Here is a 20197-nt window from a genome sequence, read left to right as displayed (position 1 = left end):
TAACCATCAGTAATCATCTCTAGTTATTGCATTTGGGGGAGGATTTGGAACTTTTAAGTCTGACAACTGTACCCTAGAGAAGCAGAACATCTTCATCCTTCTAGTTGCTTTATTTGGATAAGAAAAAGGAATTTTAAGGGCTTCACTAGAATTTATTCTTCCAGAAAAAAGTCACTAATACAGTAATACAGTTGTTGAATAAATGTGAATCTGTTGACTTGGGATTTTCCCTATCTGTCCCAGCAGTTCATAGTCTTGAGATTCAAAGAAGTTGATTAGCAAGCAAATCTAGCAATCTACAAAAGAATCCAAGAGGTTAAATTTATGCCATTACCTCTTACTGGGGCTTGTTGACAGAAAAAAAATTAACAGTTGAATTCCTACTATGTTCAGGATATTGAGTTAGACACAGGAGTAGCATAAACAAAAATAAAACATGCTTCCTTCTCTCAAGAAACTTGTTGAGGTAAAGCATAAACTCTGTGTGTGTGTGTGTGTGTGTGTGTGTGTGTGTGTGTGTGTGTGTGTCTTTTAAAGTATGTTTGCAAGGTGCTGGGAATACAAAAAGTGAGTTCTTTACCTACTCAACATCCTTTCCCTCCTTCTTCCTGTCCAACAGAATCCCGATGTTCAGGAATCTCTCCCTCTTAACCCGCAATTGGTGTAGCACAGCATCCTCAGCTCCAGGGGTGGTCTGGACTGGTCTAAGGGTAATATCACTCACTTGCCAGGGTCTGGATTAGAATCATGCATTTTCTCCAGTTCACTTCAATGAGTTGCAAGGGTAGATTTGCAGGATACTTCCAGAAAAGCTTTTCCAGGAGAACTTCCAGAATTGATTCCTTCTCCCTCTGGACGTGGTTGAGCTTGGATATGAGGCTTGAAATTGCTACAGTCCTGTTGATGGCACCCTGAGTATGAAGTCGACACACGGGGGAAGCCAAAAGAATAGCAGAGAAGTGGAACTGGAGTAATGGGATTATGTCAACTCAACTCTTAAGTTTGTCCTACTTTTGGATCTCTATGTAAGTTAACAAACTTCCTTATAGTTAAAGCAGTTTTGAGTTGGATTTTCTATTACTTGCTATGAAAGCTTCCTGTCTTACACAGGTAGCAAATACAGACATGCTATCTGACATCTTCTGATCTAGTAGGGTAGGCGGACAATCAAATGTCTGGGTAAAACTGTGCCTCAAGCATCAGAAAACTAGACTCTAGTGACTAAACAAAAAGGGGATTGTTTTTGCCATATAAGAAGTAGTCCAGAGTTAGGCACTTCAGGCCTGATGCAGCTATTTGAGAATGTAACTAGGCTCTTTCTGTCTCACTCTCTTTAGCATGTGGCTTTTGTCTTTATGGTTGTAAGATGGCTTTACTCTTATAGGCATTGTGTCCACAAAAAGGAGGAGGAAAGTAAAGTGGGCAAAGGGCCAAGGGAACATGCCGTCTGAGTATGCTTCTTTTAAAAACCTTAGCCAGCTCTATGCCATAGGCAGAGGCCTTTGAAGAGAAGATCAAGGGAGGGAGGCATGATCAATGATGTGGTGTCCTTGTCATTTTCCCCATCCTGAACAGTGTTCAAGTTAGATAATTCCAGTCATCAAGAGAGCCATCCTTCTGAATGGCTAAATTAAATGTCACGCATTGGCAACAGTCATTGCTACATCTGCAATTTTGTCATGATTGACTATGGCAGATACTTAAATAGTCGGTTAAAAGGTATTCTTGAAGAAAAGTTGCAAAAGGCAAAGAAGTAAAATGGATTTTGTGAAGATAGGATTATTTTGATTTCCCCCAACTCTTCCAAAGAGATCAATAGACTATAAAGCCCCAACAAGGCTTAGCAGAAAAAAGAGATGGTTCAATACTATGTAATTTTTCTCTTTTCCTTTTCTTCTTGATTTATCCATATATAGCATTTAAAATTGACCCCTTCCTTAAAATTTACTCTTGGGTTCTAGGGCATTGTGTTATCCTAGTTTTCTTAGTACCATTGAAGGCTCTTTCTCTTCCTACTCTCTTCTTATTGTATGTAAAATGTCCCATCTACAGGCTGTGGCATAGGGACAGAATGGACTCTTTCTGGTGAAAACTCAGACTCTTAAATACTTCCAATTTCTGTTTTAAAATATTTAGTTATAATAGAATAAACATATCATTTCTATTACATTTCATTATTACTACAGTTCAAAACCAATTATGGGAGAAAATATTTGCAAATGATGTGACTAAAAAAGGCTTAATTTCAAGAATATATAAACAGCTCATACAACTTAATAACAAAAAAACAAACAACCCAATCCAAAAATGGGCAGAAGACCTAAACAAGCATTTCTCCAATTAAGACATATGAATGGCCAATAGACATATGAAAAAATGCTCAATATCACTAATTACCAGAGAAATGCAAATCAAAACTACAATGAGCTATCACTTTACACCAGTCAGAATGGCCATCATCCAAAAAGTCCAAGAATGATAAATGCTGGAGAGGGAGTAGAGAAAAGGGGACCCTCCTACACTGTTGGTGGAAATGTAGGTTGGTGCAGCCATTATGGAAAACAGTATGGAGATTTCTCGAAAAACTAAAAATAGACTTACCATATGATCCAGCAATCCCACTGCTGGATATGTATCCAGAGGGAATCCTAAGTCAAAAAGACACATGCATGTACCCCAGTGTTCATAGCAGCACTATATACGATAGCCAAGACATGGAAGCAACCTAAATGTCCACCGGCCAATGACTAGATAAAGAAGATGTGGTATGTTTATACAATGGAATACTACTTTGCCATAAAAAAGAATAAAATAAAGCCATTTGCAGCAACATGGATGGACCTAGAGATTGTCATTCTAAGAGAAGTAACCCAGAAAGAGAAAAAAAAATACCATATTATATCACTCATATGTGGTATCTAAAAAAAAGGTGGGGGGGGGGAACTATGAACTCATTTACAAAACAGAAACAGACTTGCAGGCTTAGTAAACAAGGCTTAGTTACCGAGGAAAGGGGGTGGGAGTTTGAAATTTACAAATGTTAGCCACCACATATAAAAATAGATTTAACAAAATAAAAAATAAAAAAGATGCATTTATTCTAAAAAAAAAAGTTAGGATTTTTTGAACCATAGTTTGTTTTTAGTGAAATTAACATTAATATTTCCTACTTAGGAGGAAGAACTAAGTATTATAAAAATAGTATGGAGCTTCTAGGTTGGTGAGATTTGGGGAAAGTAACATAATAGGGGAGCAGGAGAGCTCTGGGCCCCTTCCCACATACCTTGCCCTGTGCATCTCTTTCATCTAGCTGTTCCTGAGTTATATGTAAACCAGTAATCTATTTTCCTTGCTCTCTAAAAAACACAACAAAACTCTGAAACAAACCACAGTCCTTGAGAGATTTGCTGAGTTCCAATGATATTCCTTTACCAGATTCCAAACAAGACTTAAATGTCATCAAAGGAGTGATTTGAATAATGTTAGAGAGAATCAGTTCTTGCTTGACAAATTCTCTTCACTATGATCCAAACTTGGTATATGCCCTGCTTTACAAATGAGAGCTCTTTGAACAGTTTTGATCTTCACTTCAGGATATAATACAGAGTATTGATCTGGTAATCACCTTTAGCTCAAGGTTGCTACAAGCTGGAGCTGAGCTGTCTGTGGAATGGATTCTAGAAATCATCAAGCAAGGGGTTGTTGCCCAAAAACAGACTAGTTAAAGAAATCTCCAGAACTGAAGATTCAAATATGTGGAAGGATGAGGTGGAAAGAGGGTAACTGGAGGAAGGCAGTTTTTTCCTATTTAATTTTGTACCATATGGGATCATGGATATTCACTAAACTTAATGTGATAATCATTTCATGATGTATGTAATCAAATTATTACGCTGTACATCTTAAACTTATACAGTGCTATATGTCAATTATATCTCAATAAAACTCAAACAAAAAACCCAGTTATGTTGAAGAGGAGCAGCAACCCTTCTAGTAATTTTATTCCTTGGAAACAGAGGTAGACAGATTGCCTGCTGTATCTTCTATTAAAGAGGATCACACTTTGTTATTTTTGTTTTTTTGTTATTCCACAGTGCACTTTGATTTGGAGAATTGGTGCCAGTCGGCAGTAGATCATTCATCTTAGACTGCAGTGCAGGAAAAAAAAAAAAAGGGCAGGGAGGGGATACACAATAACATGTAAAAATCTGCTTTTAAAAAGTGCAAAAATAAACAGATACAAAGGAATATTTTTCTTGACAACATGAGGCAGGGATTAATGTTTACCTGTAAGGTGCAATCTGAGGGCACTGACAGGGAAAGGAAAAGAGAAGTTTCAGTTAGCAAGTAACATAAGGGGATATAGTATCTGTGCTGGCTACTGCTTCTTGGTGGGTCTCAAAGAGACACAGCTCATCACCGTGTAACAGCGCTGGCACAGACTACACCACACAGGACAGACTGTTAAGAAATTGCCTCAGAGCCGTTTGTGGAGAAAGGAGAGGAAGTTCTCCTATCTCTCGTCCTTTTTTTTTTTTTTTTTTTTTTTTTTTAGAGGTTTTAGGATTTTAATGTTCTTCACGTTCAACGTAAAATACTGACAATGGATAAATAGGGGAAAAGACTCTTCAGCAAAGACCTTCCAGAACTCACAGCATCACTCCGGTCAGACCAACAGTCAAGTGAACGAAGGATAAGGGAGTTTAACAGAATTTTAGTTCAATAGCATAACTAACAGATAAACATGTAACTTTATATATTAAACATACTGCTTTTGGCTTCCTAGTCAACATATCTGGAGTTTCTGCTCTTACTAATCATTCCTCACTTGCACTGAACCCTAGAGACGTCTCTGAGGGACCTAGCTGGCACTTTCTACTACTTTCCTGCCAAATCTTTTATTACTATCAAAATGACTTCTACCGCTTTTGGTGTGATAAGCAGCTATCATATACTCTTCTCTCTTACTCTATAGAGTTTTTGAACTAAGTGAACAAGGTGGCCCTTTCCTTCTAATGAAGACTGTCCTTAAAGGTAGAAAGACTTCTAGGAAAAAAGGACATGATGTTTGAATGGGGAAAATGAAAGGATTTGAAGTGTGAGGTTTTGGTGACTGAAATAATTTCCTTCACAATCACAGGTCTAGGGTTAGGGGAGTGAAACGGGGAGAGCTGTTGAGGGAGGATAGGAAATTCTTACGGGTTCTGGGCAAAAAGTGAGGTGGCTAGAAAGTTTTGATGTCATTGGATAGCTGGTGCTAACATTTTACCCCAATACCGTTGCTAGTGCCTGTTGCTCAGCTGGCAAACAGGTGAACCACCCCATAGAACATTTGCATCTTTTTCCAGTTGTGTTTGCACAATCACCTCAACTCAGCAGATTAGCTCCACATTTTAAATATACACAAATGTATAACTGCCTGGGCATTAAGTATCTGGGCATTCCCTTCTTTTCCTCAGTCAGGCTTCTTCCAACTGGAAGTGCTGAGGCCTGGCTTGCGTAAATGTTCATATGTGTATACAAGCCCTGATGTCTTCATTTTTTTCATCTGCCAAGAGGAGCAGAGGGCAGTAGTTTAGGTCAACACAATGGGATTTTCCTAGTTTAACTGAAGTTTTGCCTCAAGCAACATGCTTGTCAATCTATACACATACACACACCAGTTTCTGCTTTCTTAAACACATCCCACAGTACTGTTTTTCCTTACTATCAAGTTACTGGATTCTCCCCAAGTACTTTTTGCTAACAACTACCTCTGTGGGGCTTACCACTGTTCTTGTACACTTCAGGAACTAAATACGTATTTGATGAGTTAATGAAAAGATACAGAAACTTGTGTTTCTTACTACACGTAGCTGTAAACATTTAACTTAAAACTATTAATTGGAGGAATTTGTTAAACACGCAGATTCCTGGCACCTCTCTACGTAGACTGTGACTCAGTTGAGCTGAGGTGTGGTCCATCTTAAACTGCAGTTAATTTTGAACGTACTTCAAATAGTTTTGAGAAACACTGATAATGCTTCCCAAATAGCTAATTTACATCTAGTCATCAAGAGTCCTTTCCAAAAAATTTTTGATGGCATCTAACGTTTAGAAAATCTAACTTTATGACCAGAAAACTTTCCACTGGTCTAAAGAGAAAATTTTAAATGCAGGCCTCTTTAGCAAGTCTTAAGCAAATCACAACTTACCATTTGTGGAACAGTAACCCCATTTTGAGTACTAACAAGGCATTTTGAGATAAAACCACTGAATATTGAAAAAAACTACTATGTTCATTTCCCTGTAAGATCCAGTCTCTGTATTCCAGTGGTATCAGTTATCAGGAGTAACTACTTGATCACTCAATAGTTTATTATCAGTTTCATTATGCAAACGATTAAAAGTTGAATAGTACACAAAAATTTAAATTCCTTTTCATTCCTGAAAAAATTTTGGTGCAACCTGGTTTCCAACATGTCTGTTGGCATTTTGTTAATAATTTTCAAATGTAGGCTAAAACACTTTAAAACTTCACACCAGCCTAGTCCTTAGTTGCTTCTTACAAAATTGATTCAACACTCCATTTAAGTCCATTTTAAGCTTGTTTTACTTCTCTGAGAATATTCTCAATGTAACTCAAATTTCCAGCCTATATTCAAACACCATTTACCAGTAACAGTGGTAATGAAAAGGGCCTCTCCCCCTCCCAAGCTGTATACCCAACGTGCCAATGTCAAATATTCTCCAGTCTATTTTTCATTAGGTTCTTGGGTTCAAGGTCTCATTTTTTAAAGGCAAAAATGAGAATACTTTCTGCTAGTAGTTTATTAACATAACTGATTTTTGGAAGGCGAGTGGAAGCTCTGAAAGCCAGTGTTCTCTACAGGGATGCTTTCTTCCAGCAGGTTTAACAATCTGACTAAAACATCATTACTGGTGTAAACTTTCTCTAGAGGAAGGGCTCATTTCAATCTGAGTAGGCTGTACTACCCCAAGCAACCCAAACTTACCATACTTAAACTACTCAAGAGGGAAGGTAACACCCAAGAGTAATTCAGGCTAATTTCACCTTTGGGGAAGCCTTATCACAGGTATTTTAAGTGATGTTGTGGTACCATTTATTTCATTTATCAAGAGAACACTCAATTCCCCTCCCCAAAACTAAAAAAGGTATCATTTAAGTTTGTCACTTTAAATGGCATATTTAAATGTACTGCCCATACATATTTCACATAAACTGTTTTCTCATTTTTTTTTATCATACACAAATCTTGAAACTGCCCATATTTCACATTCTGTCGTACACAAGTCTCTTTTCTAAACTTAAAGCAAAACTGCATCCACGAATCCCTGTCTATTTAATTGTTGGGTTGTTCCCATGCTTTCTGGGCAGTTGGAGGCTAACAGGTAGCATTTTAGGGATTTATAAGCCAAAAATCAGGGGAAAAAAACACTGTATGTAAATATTCTTACAACACAGTAGGGCTATTTTTAAGACAGAAACCTAAAAAACAGTGTATCAAAGTTAAGAAGGACTTGTAGAATTGGAATGACTCAGCTCTTTATGCTGTTACCCTTTAAGAAATTAAAAGAGCCCAACTACTGGAATTTTAAATTTACCAATAGTACCAAATCTATTTAAAAATGCTAGAAAAACACTTCACACAAAAAATATATAATGTAAGATTACTGTATTTCCTTGTAAGAGGAACGTTTTAACAAATTTTACAGGTGTCAATCAACCCTTGTTCAAATTGGGCACACATCAAATCTAGCATTATAGGAGTTTTATTTATTTGGAAGTGAACTTCTAACTATTAATACAAATGCCAAGATACTACAGAAAACATCCACAGGAATTTTTTTCATCTTTTTTGAATTGTTCACAAACATTTCCTACATAATCCAACATACAACATAGAAATGGTACATCTTTTTCTTTCAATTTGCATACAATGGAAAAACAAGAATATATATATATTTTACAAAGTTTAACTAATAAGACACTAGCAAGCTGACAGTTTAAGTCTATAGGTAAAATTATCTAATAAAAAATAATCAGAATTTGTTTAGCATCAGTCACTTCCATAACCAAGTATTATTCTGATTAATACTTGCTGCTGTTTGGTATATACTTATACCACTACTCCACCTGTACTGCTCCCCCTTGGTTTTCACAATTACTAACAGAAAACTGTTGCAGAGCAGGGGCAAGCATTTGTAAAAACAAACAAACAAGAATACCCAGCTTATTGTAAGCATGAATGTGTGGTGGAATTTCCTCCCAAGTAATGGACTTTCAAACCATCAAGAAATCACCAGAACTGACTTTGTCAAGATATTTTGCCTATGTCCTAGAGGAGATGCACTTATTTATATCCAACAGAAGACTGAAAATCAAACTTAGTGTTTATAGTTTGGAGGCCGGTTGGGGGAATTCAGCCATTTGAAAAATGACCATCTTAAAAAAAAAATGACCACCAAAAAATAGGTTCACTAAATTTATTTTAAAAATCATAAAACGTTTCTTACAAAAGAGCATTACATTCTGCACACTGCTCTGAAATAGATGCCAGGGACATATGGACTATTGTTACTTTTCCTCCCTGTCCCCCACCCCCAAATGTTACAGTGACCACAAAGCAAAGTGTTCACAATAATTACATGGGGGGAATTTTTTTTTTAACCACCAACAACGAACAAAAATTAAAATTCACTCACTCTGCTGCTGTTTCAAAATTTCAATGTTAGTTTTTGCACACCCTCCCCCACCCCCCAACCCTGTTTGAAAGGAACTAAAACATTACATCTGGTGAACAGCAAAGATTTCACTACACCTCAAATGCAGAACACCTATGAAGCAGAGGAATGTTGGCTTTTTAAACAGAAGCAGATAAAAAAAAAAAGATGCAGGACTCCTTCAGTTCTTCACTAGTCTTAGAAAAACTTTCCAGAATACTGCTTCACACTATAAAAAAGAAAAAATATCTTGCATTAGAATCCTTCAACATCTGCATACTGCTTCACACTATAAAAGAAAAGAAAAAAAAGTACGAATTAGAATTTGTTTGTAACATCTTAATCAACATTAAGACAATTTCAATGCTAAATTAAACCGATAATTATGTCCATTACACAATTAGAAATAAGAATTAAAACATTAGCAAATATGAAATAGAGCAATGTAAAATTCAAGAAAAAAAGATTAATAGTAAATCAGACATTAGTAGAACAGAATTAAGAAAACCAAAAGTTGTTAATATTTGGTAGAAAAGACAAAGAAATGCCAGTTAAGGTGTGAAATGCTGCATTTTACTGCACCAATCATTTGTCCTGTAGAGGCATGGCCTGTGCCATATGGCAGACTGTGATTTGTTGTCGATTTAGTTATCTAAAAACAACAAAATCACTAGTCTTCCACACAGAACTAGACCAACATCCACTGAAATCTTCTATATTTTCTACAGGCTCTGTATAATTTATAACAAGTGGTTCTGGCAGCAGTTTTCACCAGAGAAATGAGAAGTTTGCTTGGTTAAGGCTTCTTCCAGCAAGATTAGTATTGAATGTCTTCGTTTTTAGTAAGAAAGAAGAAAACTGAAGCAAAGCTATTAGAATGTTTAGAAGTTAGGTCCCCAAAAGGTTGAGACACCATGGCTTCTAAAAGAAAAATTAGTTGAGAAGAAAAGCTTTTTAAAGTTTTAGTATGTGTAGGCTAACATAAAGCTAAACTCAAACTGACCTGTTCTGCAGCAAATACTGTGCATTCTGTATCTGGTCCTGTGTTCCTGTAATGGTAATGATCCGATCTTCGGACCCTTCTAAAGGCTCATCAATTTTGATCGAAGCTCCTGACTCATGACGGATTTGTTTAATCCGCTGACCACCTTTGCCAATAATAGATCCAGCCAACTGAAAAGATTTTTAGAAACAAGTGTTTATGACATACTTTCAAAAATATCTGTATTATTTTGTATTTTCAGTGACCATAAAGAGCATTAACTTTGTACAACTTATTGACTTTGTTTTATTAATGTGTAGATTTGGATTATAATGTATTTACAACACTAACCACCATTTCCTTTCATGAAAGAATCAAGGGCTCAGAACCCTTGTAACTGCTTTTAATAGTACTGAGTATCATTTGACAAGACTCAAACTGCAGAATACCTCACTGAAGTCCTTAAAACATAATTTTAATCCTAAAATGGAATATTTTTGTTAAAACCTTTTACTTAAAGTCAGGGAACTTAAAATGACTCATTAAATACCCTTTGTAATATTAAAGATACTTACATCTTTGGGAATAGTTACTTGTGTAGTAATAATAGGTCCACCAAGATCACCATATGAGCCACGACCCCCTGCATAGGAATAATCTGATTTAAATAATGAGCATTAAGTTCATTTAGAAAGCATGAAATAATGTTTGATTTCACAAAGGAGAAAACTTACCATATCCAGAGCCACCCTAAAACAAACAAAAAAACAAAACAAACAAAAAAAAAAACAGGAAAAAAAAGATTATTTTGCCTCAAAACTTCAGGTATTTTAACATCCCTAAAACCCCTCAGTTTAGGATACCAAAGCCTCCCATATCCTCCCTAGTTAAATAAATTTCAGAAGACAATCCTTAGGGAAAGAAACCATACAGGTACACAGCCTTCCAAGAAACAAAAACATTACATATGGGTAAATAAAACACCTAATTGATGAATAAGCAAGCATCTTAAAGCTGTTACTGACAAGAATGCAAACACCCATGATACTCAACCTGTGGTTCATAAGCCATCTGCCACTCTGATGGGCTCCATGTATCTATTGCAGAGTCCCAAGTTTCATCAGCACTGAAACCAACCTGTGTTAAAAGATTAAACTATTAACATGAGCCTGTCTCTATTCGTCAAGGACACTATATTTTTTATGACCAATTTCTATTTCATATCTTTATAAAATACATAAATTGGCAAAACCCACAAATTTGGGAGGAAACAAAGATGGATCAATAGCCTTAATATTCCAGCAAAAAAAAAAAAAACAAAAAAAAAAAACAAAAACAAAAAACACCTTAAGTAGCTACCTAAAAAAAAGTCCGCTTGTGGAAGTCTTCAGTTAATAGTATCTTCAACAAAAAATGCTAACTACCTGACTTTAAGACCCCTTTTAGCTCTCATACAGATGCTGTATTTGACATATCAAAGGTCTTACCATGCCATCATAACGGTCTCCAGGTCTTCCTCTTCTGTCATAGGCCATCAGATCTCTGCAAGCAAGCATAACACTTGTAATCTCAGCTTCTTTACATGTCACTTACATCAAACAAAAAAAAAAAGTACCCCCTTCACCTCTGAAGTATAGCTTTACCTATGTTAATAATGCGAGTGAAAGAAACTTACCCTCCTCTAGGTGGTGGTGGTGGAGGAAGAGGAAGATTCCGAGCTCTGCTACCACCCCGGCCACCTCGTCCAGGAGGAGGTGGAGGAGGTCCTCGACGAGGGCTCATATCATCATAATCTCTTCTAGATGGAGGCATGGGACGCCCACCCCGACCAGGAGGCATTCTGTCAAAGCCACCTCTTCCTCGCATGGGAAATCCCACTGGACGTCCACGGCGGTCATCAAACATCATTGTAAAACCACCATAATCGTAAGTTTCATCATAAAAATTGGGATCATAAGGCTGAGCACGTCCTTTGATAGGAGACTGAAACAAAAATACAGCAAGATTATAGATTAAAAAAGAGCCTTGGTTCATATTAGCCTTCTTGTTAACAAAACATTTCACATCCTTTTATTTGAGGTACTTGACACCAGGACAGGAATAGGCAAAGATAATAGGAAGAATTTTAAAAATGTACTATTTTTGGTGAGCCCCAAACAAAAAAACCAAGTCTTAGTGCTTGTGAGGTTAAGATTAATAGCTTGATTTTACCCTTAGATCTTAAGAGACCACAAAACCTCTTTCACATTTCACAACGGGGAATTACGAAGCTCTGACCACCCTGAGGGGATCAGTATCCTGGATAAGCCTGTAACCTATAGTGAGGCACAGCACTTGGGAAGCTGTGCAGTGTAGCACTATAGAACCATAGAAACTTCATTTCAAGGACCAAAAGCTATTAAAATTATCTCACCTAACATTAAAAAAAATCCACCCTCCAGATTCTCCTCTAGTATTTTTAATTTAAAGTGATAGCAAAAGCAGAGTGATAGAAAACTGTTAGGGAAGGGATAAACAAAATCTATTTGCCTCAATGTTTTGAAACTACTCTTGAATAAAACATGTTTTATGAAATTAAATATAAATGAAGTGTTCTGAAGGTACCTCTGATATAAGATCAAGGATGATCTTTATGCACTCTACAACCCTATCAGGTTTTCCTCCAATAAGAACAACTCTGTCAGTGGACTGAGGACAGCATTCCTGGAAAAGCTTGATCGTTGTCTGAGTGTTCTGTAATAAGTTCACAAAAGCAGCATTAGTCAATCAGAAAAAACAAATGCACCGAAAAACCCCAGGTTCAGGTAAATTTACATTTATGTTTCAGTAATTCCCCTCACAAAAAACCTTGTTAAGTAAGGGACAGGACTTTGCAAAGACACAAAAATTTTGGCAAAATAACTTCTCTAGCGTGGCCAGGTTTTTTGGGTTATATTTCGATTAGCAATCTAGTTAAATATGGAAGTGATGAGGAATCTTAGGGGAAGAAACTCAAAGGGGGGAGGGAGTGAGAAGCCCACCAAACCAAATCTATACAGAAAAACTATTTTCCAGTAACACAGCGGAAAAAAAACAATGCTTTTTACCTCTCGAAGTTCTTTGATTTTAGCACCTTTGACCCCAATAATTCCTCCTGCCAGACTCTGATGAATCAACAGTCTCAACTCGCAGTCAAAGTCGCTTCCTTTATAGTGTTGGTACTGCAGAGGGAGAATTATAAAATTTTAGACTCAAATCAAGATACCCCATGAATAGACACTTATCTGCTATAAGCATAACAATATACTGTTGCAGTGAGCAACCTGAATTTATATTTCAATAACTTTACCAGTTATGTGCTTATTATCCTCAATAGCCAGGCCCAAAAAGGACATTCTGCACCACCTTAAAAAACTATTTTATTTTCAGGTCCTGCAACACCATACCCACACTGCAGCCATTTAGCATGTCGCTGTTACCACAAAATTATTATTAACATTCAAATAACACCATAATAAAAATGACTGCAAAGCACTTTGCAAATGTAGTTAATTCCCACTGCAGCATGGAGCAGGGTCAACAGTGAGTTGTAAGACCATTAATTTATCATGTTTTTAAGCCTTTTTCTATAGAGATGGGAAAAGTACACTATGTTGAAAATAAAATTGATCCTATGGGCCAGGCTCCATACTTCAGTGGGGTTCAATGGCACTATGACATACATTTAAGCATTCCACAGCATCAGATTCGAGCGGGAGCTGGCTGGTTGCAGTGGGTGATGGCAACTGCAGGCCCTGAAAGTAGAAAAATAAGAGTAATAGGTTAAGTGTCTAGTGTGATCAGGCTATTGTCGCATATATTGGTAAAGCTACTACAACATATTTCACAACTGTCACTAAGTAACAAGAAACTAGGCTAAAAATCAACGTACAAGGCTTTTCTCTATATATCTAGTAAACAATGGCATAGAATCGAAAAGTTCTCAAACTAGAGTCATCCTTTCCAACACAGTCCCAGTCAATATTCTAACTTAAAACCTCCTCTAAAACTAAAGCCCATAAAATATACCCTAAACCCATGAGAATGCATGACCACAGGTAGTTCCTATCTACTCCAGAGTGGCCAGACTACATTTTTTAAAACAAATAATATAGGTACAATATATTCCTCAACATTACACAGCAAAGGATTAAGACATTGCTGCTACAAAACTATTATACCCATTGTCTCCCCATCTCTCCCATTATGCCCCTTTAAAACATCCTTAAACACCCCCCAATTGCCAAATACATTAAAAAAATGAGCCTACCTCTTCCAAGGTAGGGATGATTTTCTTCAGAATTTCTCCAATTGTTTCAATATCAGCACTGATACTCAATATGCTGTCAAACATCACAAATAGCAGATAGTACAAAAAAGGTGGAAAAGAAAAATGAGTTTTGTGTTCATCATCAGTAGTCATACAAACTTCTACAGAGAAGTAACATACAATTATTTAATACTCCCCATTTAAAGTAGCCTATTTATACATTGTTCACATGCATTTTGTTTTATGCCCAATACAAACATGGTAACAATATTAGGAGACTTGCAGAGAGACAGAGAGAATGGGCTCTTGGAAGGGCTCAGATTAAGTGGGCAATAAATTGACCAGAACTGAAGCAGAGTTGAATATTTCTGTTCCCCGCCACCACTAAGTTAATTAAGGATACCCTCGCTGTTACATTGGTAAAACTGGCACACCTTCTCTTAGGCAAAGTGGGGAATATGCAAGTGGTGAACATTGTATTTGGAGTAAGGTTATGGATACCAGTTAGAAATTAGATCACTAATGGGCTCTGCAAGAAAACAAATACAAATGCGAGACAAAACAAAGACAACACAAATGAGAAGTGAAGGAAAGTGAACCAGAGTTAGCATTTCATCAGAAAAAATTATGAACAGGCAATGTTGGGAAGCAAGGTGGGCCACAAAGACAGAGCGAGAGACTATTTCGGTAACAATTTGATTTACAATGCAGCAAATATGCAACACTTGAAGCTGTGCTCCTTCCATCGAAATAAAATTAGTGGATCGTTTGGGTGGGCAACTCACGGTAAAAGTTCAGTGACAAAAAGACTTAATGGGGAAAATAAGACAGAAACTTGAAAAACAATACACCGTCTAAAGGGGATACTATTTAATTATATAAAAGGCAGGTAATAAAATACATTTCTCTCTTTCTATTCAGGCAGTGAGGCATAAACTGTTGGGACATACCGCTCGGGGCCACTGCTGTCTGGGACTGAAACACTGGCATTGTACTGCATTGGTCATTGGCGTTCGTGGATGTTGGCATTGGGCATGGGCATTCAATCAGAAGTTGTCAAGTATGGTACCCGTTTGGCAACGAGCACATTTTTGGGCATAGCCAACCAGGGTTTTCACATGGGCGTTCAGGGGCGGATGGGCCAACGTCATGGTGGGCAACGCAGGGGTAAGTCGATCCAGTACATGGGCAACGGAGATATATGGCCAAAAAAACAAGGAGAGGGAAAAGGGGGAAAAGCAATAAATTTTAATTTAATACAAACTATACTCATACTCTCAATTAATGAAACAAGCTTAAGTTGTTCTGAAGACTAACACAATAATGGACTTCTCTATATCTGACTGTGGCTTAACATTTAAGGACCTTTAATGATGGTAACTAGCTTTTTTTTTTTTTAAAAAAAACAAACGATGTTTCAGTAGCAGGCTGGCTCATGAGGGTAGACACAAAACCTGTCATGACTCAAATTCTTGAGGAAAATGGGGAAATTAATAACCCAGATAATTATATAGAACATCTGGATTAAGAGGAAAGAGGTTTATAAAAGACAAAACAAAAATTCCCACACCACCAAAAACCCTAGCTCTTAAAAGACTAGTTATTTTGGTTTCCTGGAAGTTTAAAACGCACTCCTAGATGCTAACAGGTAAGTTTGTAAAATTTAAACAAATTTTCAAGTTCAGTTTACAGTAAAATCAAGAAGAACATACAGAGATCTGCGACCAAGAGAGAAATGAAATACTATCAAATCAATATTCAACACAAAGCTATCATTTGCCTCAACTTTAGCAAGAAAACATCAAGAGTGTGTACATGAGAAAAAAAATTTAGGAATTGTGGTGTAACCAAGTCCTACAAATAAGCTCACTTCTGGTGATACTAACATTTACTGTGTCTAATCACAAGAGTCAACCCACTATAAAATATGAAGACTCAAATCATTAGCATTGACAAACTGTTTCCCAGTTACAAAATGCCTACTCTGTTTTTTATCCATATTTAAACCATGCAACCTCAATTTCTTTGTGCTCCATGTGTAAGCTGTTAAAGAACAGATGGACAAGTTGAAAAAAAAAATAAGGGAAATAAAAATTTCGGAGCTAAATCAGCCACCTGCAATGGTTTTCAGTAATACTGTATTTGATTCACACATGGGAAATGATGCAATTAAGGGTTTTTTTTATACCATTGTTATTTCTAATTAAGATGTTATCTTGCTTTTAAGTGAATAATTTGGTGGAAAGTTAATTAGAAAGTGAAGAGAGGTTTAATACAGATACACCCCCCAAATCGAACTGTCTGGGCTTTGTTAAATCAGGAATGGCAAACCCTGAAATCATCTATGTAATCAATTATTATAAAAGGCTTGTATCTAGACTATTAAATGATTTCTATGACGCTCATCTTTAAACTACAAACACATAAACTGAAGCTGCCTGTGTAGTAGTTTAAACTCTTTAATACTTACGTCTGTACGGAGAGCCTTAATATTCTTGCCTCCTTTCCCAATCACTGCCCCAGCATTCTGGAGAAAATAATGAGAGAAGACACTTATTTTATCTTTTCCTAAAATTAAGTTTCCCTATGCTCATAAGCTTTAGCCAAAACCAATCAAACAAACCCCACACAACTCTAATCTTCTCTTTTTTTGGGAGTAATAAGGCTGAAAATCTATTTGGGGATCTCATAACATCAGGTTAACAAAAATTAAGTTTACGCAGCTTTGAGGACTAAACCCCAGGACAGCTTAGAACTATTCAGAATGCCAGAAATACACTCAGATAAAACTTAAGCACTGGATCTAATTTTACAGTACCTTTGTAAAATAGTAACTTATATACTTGTTAGTAGGTACCTTCACATTATGAGATAGTCAGATAAGCTGCCAACCAAAGAATCCACAATGTAATCAAGATATAACCTTTAATCCACTAATGCTTTAAGGATTACCCACACCCATCTCCTAGTTTGACCTGTGCAATGGTTAGGTTTAGGGTTTTTATTTTAATTGTTAGCAAAATAAGTCATGGCCTAGAAAGTCTGTTCAGAAAGAACCACAGAAATCTTTTAGATTCCGCAGCCTGTGTGTAGACCAAATTTGAAGGCTTCCCAGAGGGCCCAATCAGAACTTAATTCCTACTTGAGAAAGAACCAGTTTCAAATTTTCAAAAATAAAATTTATACCTTGCTCTGAAGCAGAATGCGTAATTCAACCATCTCATCAGTGTTTCTCGATCTTTTAAAAGCTTGTTCCTCTTCCATATCTTCGGCAGGGCGTTTACCTAGAAATTAACAGTTCAGATTTCAAAGGAAGCACCAGCATCTTCAAGAAAGGCACCTTTAACCACATTTAAAAGTAACTTCTTTCTGTTTTAAGAGATTTGTTGCTAATTTTTGGACTTTTAAGTATAATACAAAGCATGCTCCCTTCCAGTAACATTTTTCTAAAACACAAGATACTGTTACCAAACAGTTCCAAAGATTAGAAATTTCAAAATACTAGAAAAAGATTTTTATTATATACTGTCTTTTTTAAAATCAAGTTTACAGTTAATGATGCAAATGAGTTAGTTCTAGTTCCTAAATAAAGGCTAGGATGTAACTGACCGGGATCCCAAATTGAACAAATACCAAAATTAACAGTACAGAAAATGTATAAAGTTGTTAAAATGTCTTCTCACCAAATTCACCATTGGTTTCGGTGTTGGGAAAGGTTTCCTCTGGCTGTTCCGTTTCCATTTTCTCGTATTAAATGGACACACCAATCTGTTGAAAAATAGAAAGGCTAGTACGTTTGGCTTATTGGAAAATAATCTATACATCTCACTAAATATTAAAAAAAGGCAAGAAAAGACTCTGCTTCTAGAACATACCAGTTATTATATATCCTTGCAGAGCAGAACTCAAAGTGTTCTGGGCGGGACCAACTGACACCCTAGTCCTGCAGTAGCCTATAAAAACCAACACAAATCAGTTTTGTTTTTTTTCGGTTATTACTGAATACTAATGAACACCCATTTGAACACAACAAACAAAAGAGCTATTTTAAAAACTTGTTCCTTGGTTTTAGGGTCTTAAACTTCCAAATGACTACCTTAAAACACAAGAACACAAACCAAAGGACCATAATTGATTTTTTTCGGTAAAAGGACAATCACTAATTTTTAGCCATTGGATCAAATCCAACCACAGCAACTGGTTATTTTATATGATACATATACATAGAAGACCAGACACATGTGAGGCATTTAAGTCCAAGTTGCTCCCGAAAGTATAAATTTATGAAAAGGTAACAAAATGTTTATATTGGAATTTTAAATCGCTATGGGGTTTTCGTTTCTACTTGTGACTTGAAACAACATTCTCTTAACTCTTTACAGTTTACGGGTATAAAGGCAAATTCTAGGTATAGCCAACCGTCGGGTCTATCCACTGAAGGAATAAATCTGCAAAGCTGATAGCGCAGCTCTAACTACCAGTACCACTCGACTCTCCAACAGAGCCCTTGAACACCAATAGTGTCACTAGCGGGATATTTTAAATTACGTTAAAAAAAAAACCCAGTATACCCTGACAGTTATACCTGCAATACCAGAGTGGTGATAGTCCTGCAAACAGCCTTTTAGCTCCCCCCACCTCGGGACTAGTAGGAGGCTACATGTGGTCCCTATAGAAAAAGAATAATAAATAGCTCAACAGCTTAGCGCTAAAAGTCATGCCAGTATTTATGCCTCCCACTCTTCCCTAATGTTTGTCTCTAAACCACTCTAATGACTAACTGAAACGCTAACCTTCTGGCACACCACTCAGTTAAATACTGAGGTGTGGTGGCAGATCCGGATAGTTTCAAGACAAATAGGCTGTTTCTAAGGATAACCTATTCTTCAGGTCCTTCAGTCACCATCTCTCGGGCCGCGAAAACCACGAAGTACGTGCGCGACCAGCCCGGAGCCAACATGCCCTCCTCTCCCCAACACCCCATACCGGGATCCGCCACAGCCGAGTATCTGGAGCTGAACAAGCTCCCGCGGCGAGAGCACCAGCGCCGCACCTCTCCTCACCCGGAGACGACAGGAAATGGCGGCCCGCGTAATGGCGACTACGTGCTACTAGGCGGAGCCGAGTGCGGACCCCCTCCCCCACCCACCACGCGGTCCCGCGATCTCATCCCCCGCACCCTCCCCCACCGCGGGAGAGACAAAGCAACGGAGGCAGCCCGGCCGTCCCAGCTCGCCCGCGCCCGCTCCCGGCCGGGGGAGTCCGAGTGCGGCGGGACCCACACAAAGAGAACGGCAGCGTGGTCCACCGCTCTCGGGGCCCGCCCGCCGGCCCCCCCTCCTTCCTACACAAGAGGCCTAGCTCCCAATACTACAACTCGTCCTACCGGCAGAAGCCTCGCCACTTCCCGAAGCCTCTAGTACCACAAGGCGGACTGCGGATCTACGCTAGGGAAATGGCGGAGGTGGGGGAGGGGAACCTCGGCAACGTTCCCTCCCAGAATCGGCCAACCCCCAAGCAGCCCCCAAACGCCTCCCTCAGGCGGAGAAACGGGCCTCGAGCCCTCGCCCCCACGCGCAGTCCGCCCAGCCCCACTCCTCACCGGGCGAAGCTACAGCCCCTATGCCGACGCGCCGCCTCAGCCGGTCACAGCTAGACAGAGAACGAGCGCAGGCCCCCACCACCGTCCCCCGCCTCCCCGCGCTCGCCTACCCCGCCGCCGTGCCCGATTGGCTGCCCCGGCTTTACCGGTGGCGCGAGGGCGAAGCGATTGGCCCAACGCAGCATCAATCAAGGCGCCGGAGGAGGGGACGACCCCGCCCCCCACCGGCGCCTCCCTTTAGGCTGTAAGGCCGCTAAGGGCCCGAGAAACCCGGGCTTGGAAAAAGTCAACGCAGCCTTTAGGGAGGCCAAACCCCTACCCGAACCCATACTACTCAAGCCCCAATAACCCTAATTACCTATAGGCCACAAACCAGCGGGACGTAGGCAAGACGTCGAGGTTGGTGCAGCAGAGAAACAGAGGATAATGGCGTCCGCAGTGCTTTCGCCTGGAGCGCCCTCCTCCTTTCTCGTTCGCGCACTCACTAGCGGGGGGGAGGGAGGGGAAACCTCTCGCGAGAACTGAAAGTTGTCTCGTTCACGCGCACAAGGAGGGGGCGGGGAAGGGGCGTCCTCAGGGCCCGGAGGAGTTTTCTGGATTG

General features: G+C 38.6%; 1 protein-coding gene and 1 long non-coding RNA gene across 10 annotated transcripts; one reads left to right on the top strand and one right to left on the bottom strand.

Moving 5' to 3' along the window:
• Positions 1–8472: 8472 nt before the first annotated feature.
• HNRNPK (heterogeneous nuclear ribonucleoprotein K) lies at positions 8473–20098 on the bottom strand. 9 transcript variants are annotated; one of them, XM_032477502.1, is made up of 17 exons: positions 19597–19692; positions 17870–17947; positions 17678–17762; positions 17181–17278; positions 16465–16521; positions 14945–14988; positions 13995–14067; positions 13408–13479; positions 12793–12906; positions 12311–12439; positions 11382–11689; positions 11194–11248; positions 10760–10843; positions 10441–10456; positions 10282–10364; positions 9728–9897; positions 8473–9013 (listed from the first exon to the last, which is right to left on the bottom strand). In XM_032477502.1, the coding sequence occupies exons 3-17, from the start codon at positions 17733–17735 to the stop codon at positions 8980–8982; spliced, it is 1395 nt and encodes a 464-aa protein (XP_032333393.1). In that variant the 5' UTR covers positions 17736–17762; positions 17870–17947; positions 19597–19692; the 3' UTR covers positions 8473–8979. The 9 variants fall into 9 exon arrangements, with proteins under 9 accessions (XP_032333393.1, XP_032333395.1, XP_032333392.1 ...); XM_032477501.1 differs by lacking the exon at positions 19597–19692 and adding an exon at positions 19955–20098 and having other exon boundaries at positions 8474–9013; XM_032477505.1 differs by lacking the exon at positions 19597–19692 and adding an exon at positions 19955–20098 and having other exon boundaries at positions 8474–8953.
• LOC116663047 lies at positions 12390–15260 on the top strand. Its single transcript, XR_004319069.1, has 2 exons — positions 12390–12510; positions 14916–15260. It is a non-coding gene; the product is annotated as an uncharacterized LOC116663047 (long non-coding RNA).
• Positions 20099–20197: the final 99 nt, after the last annotated feature.

The sequence above is a fragment of the Camelus ferus genome, chromosome 4 (genome assembly GCF_009834535.1).
Source record: "Camelus ferus isolate YT-003-E chromosome 4, BCGSAC_Cfer_1.0, whole genome shotgun sequence".
NCBI classification, from domain to species: Eukaryota; Metazoa; Chordata; class Mammalia; order Artiodactyla; family Camelidae; genus Camelus; species Camelus ferus.
Note: the sequence above shows the minus strand (reverse complement) of the source record. Positions and strands in the feature narration are given on the sequence as shown.

What these genes read in the sequence shown, in the direction of transcription:
- HNRNPK (XM_032477501.1), bottom strand. Translation starts at nt 17,735, where the DNA reads ATGGAAACGGAACAGCCAGAGGAAACCTTTCCCAACACCGAAACCAAT. An exon ending in AAATCAAAGAACTTCGAGAG is followed by an intron (nt 12,440 to 12,792) that starts GTAAAAAGCATT and finishes AACTTATTACAG; the next exon opens with AACACTCAGACAACGATCAA. An exon ending in AAGTAACTATTCCCAAAGAT is followed by an intron (nt 9,898 to 10,281) that starts GTAAGTATCTTT and finishes AAATCTTTTCAG; the next exon opens with TTGGCTGGATCTATTATTGG.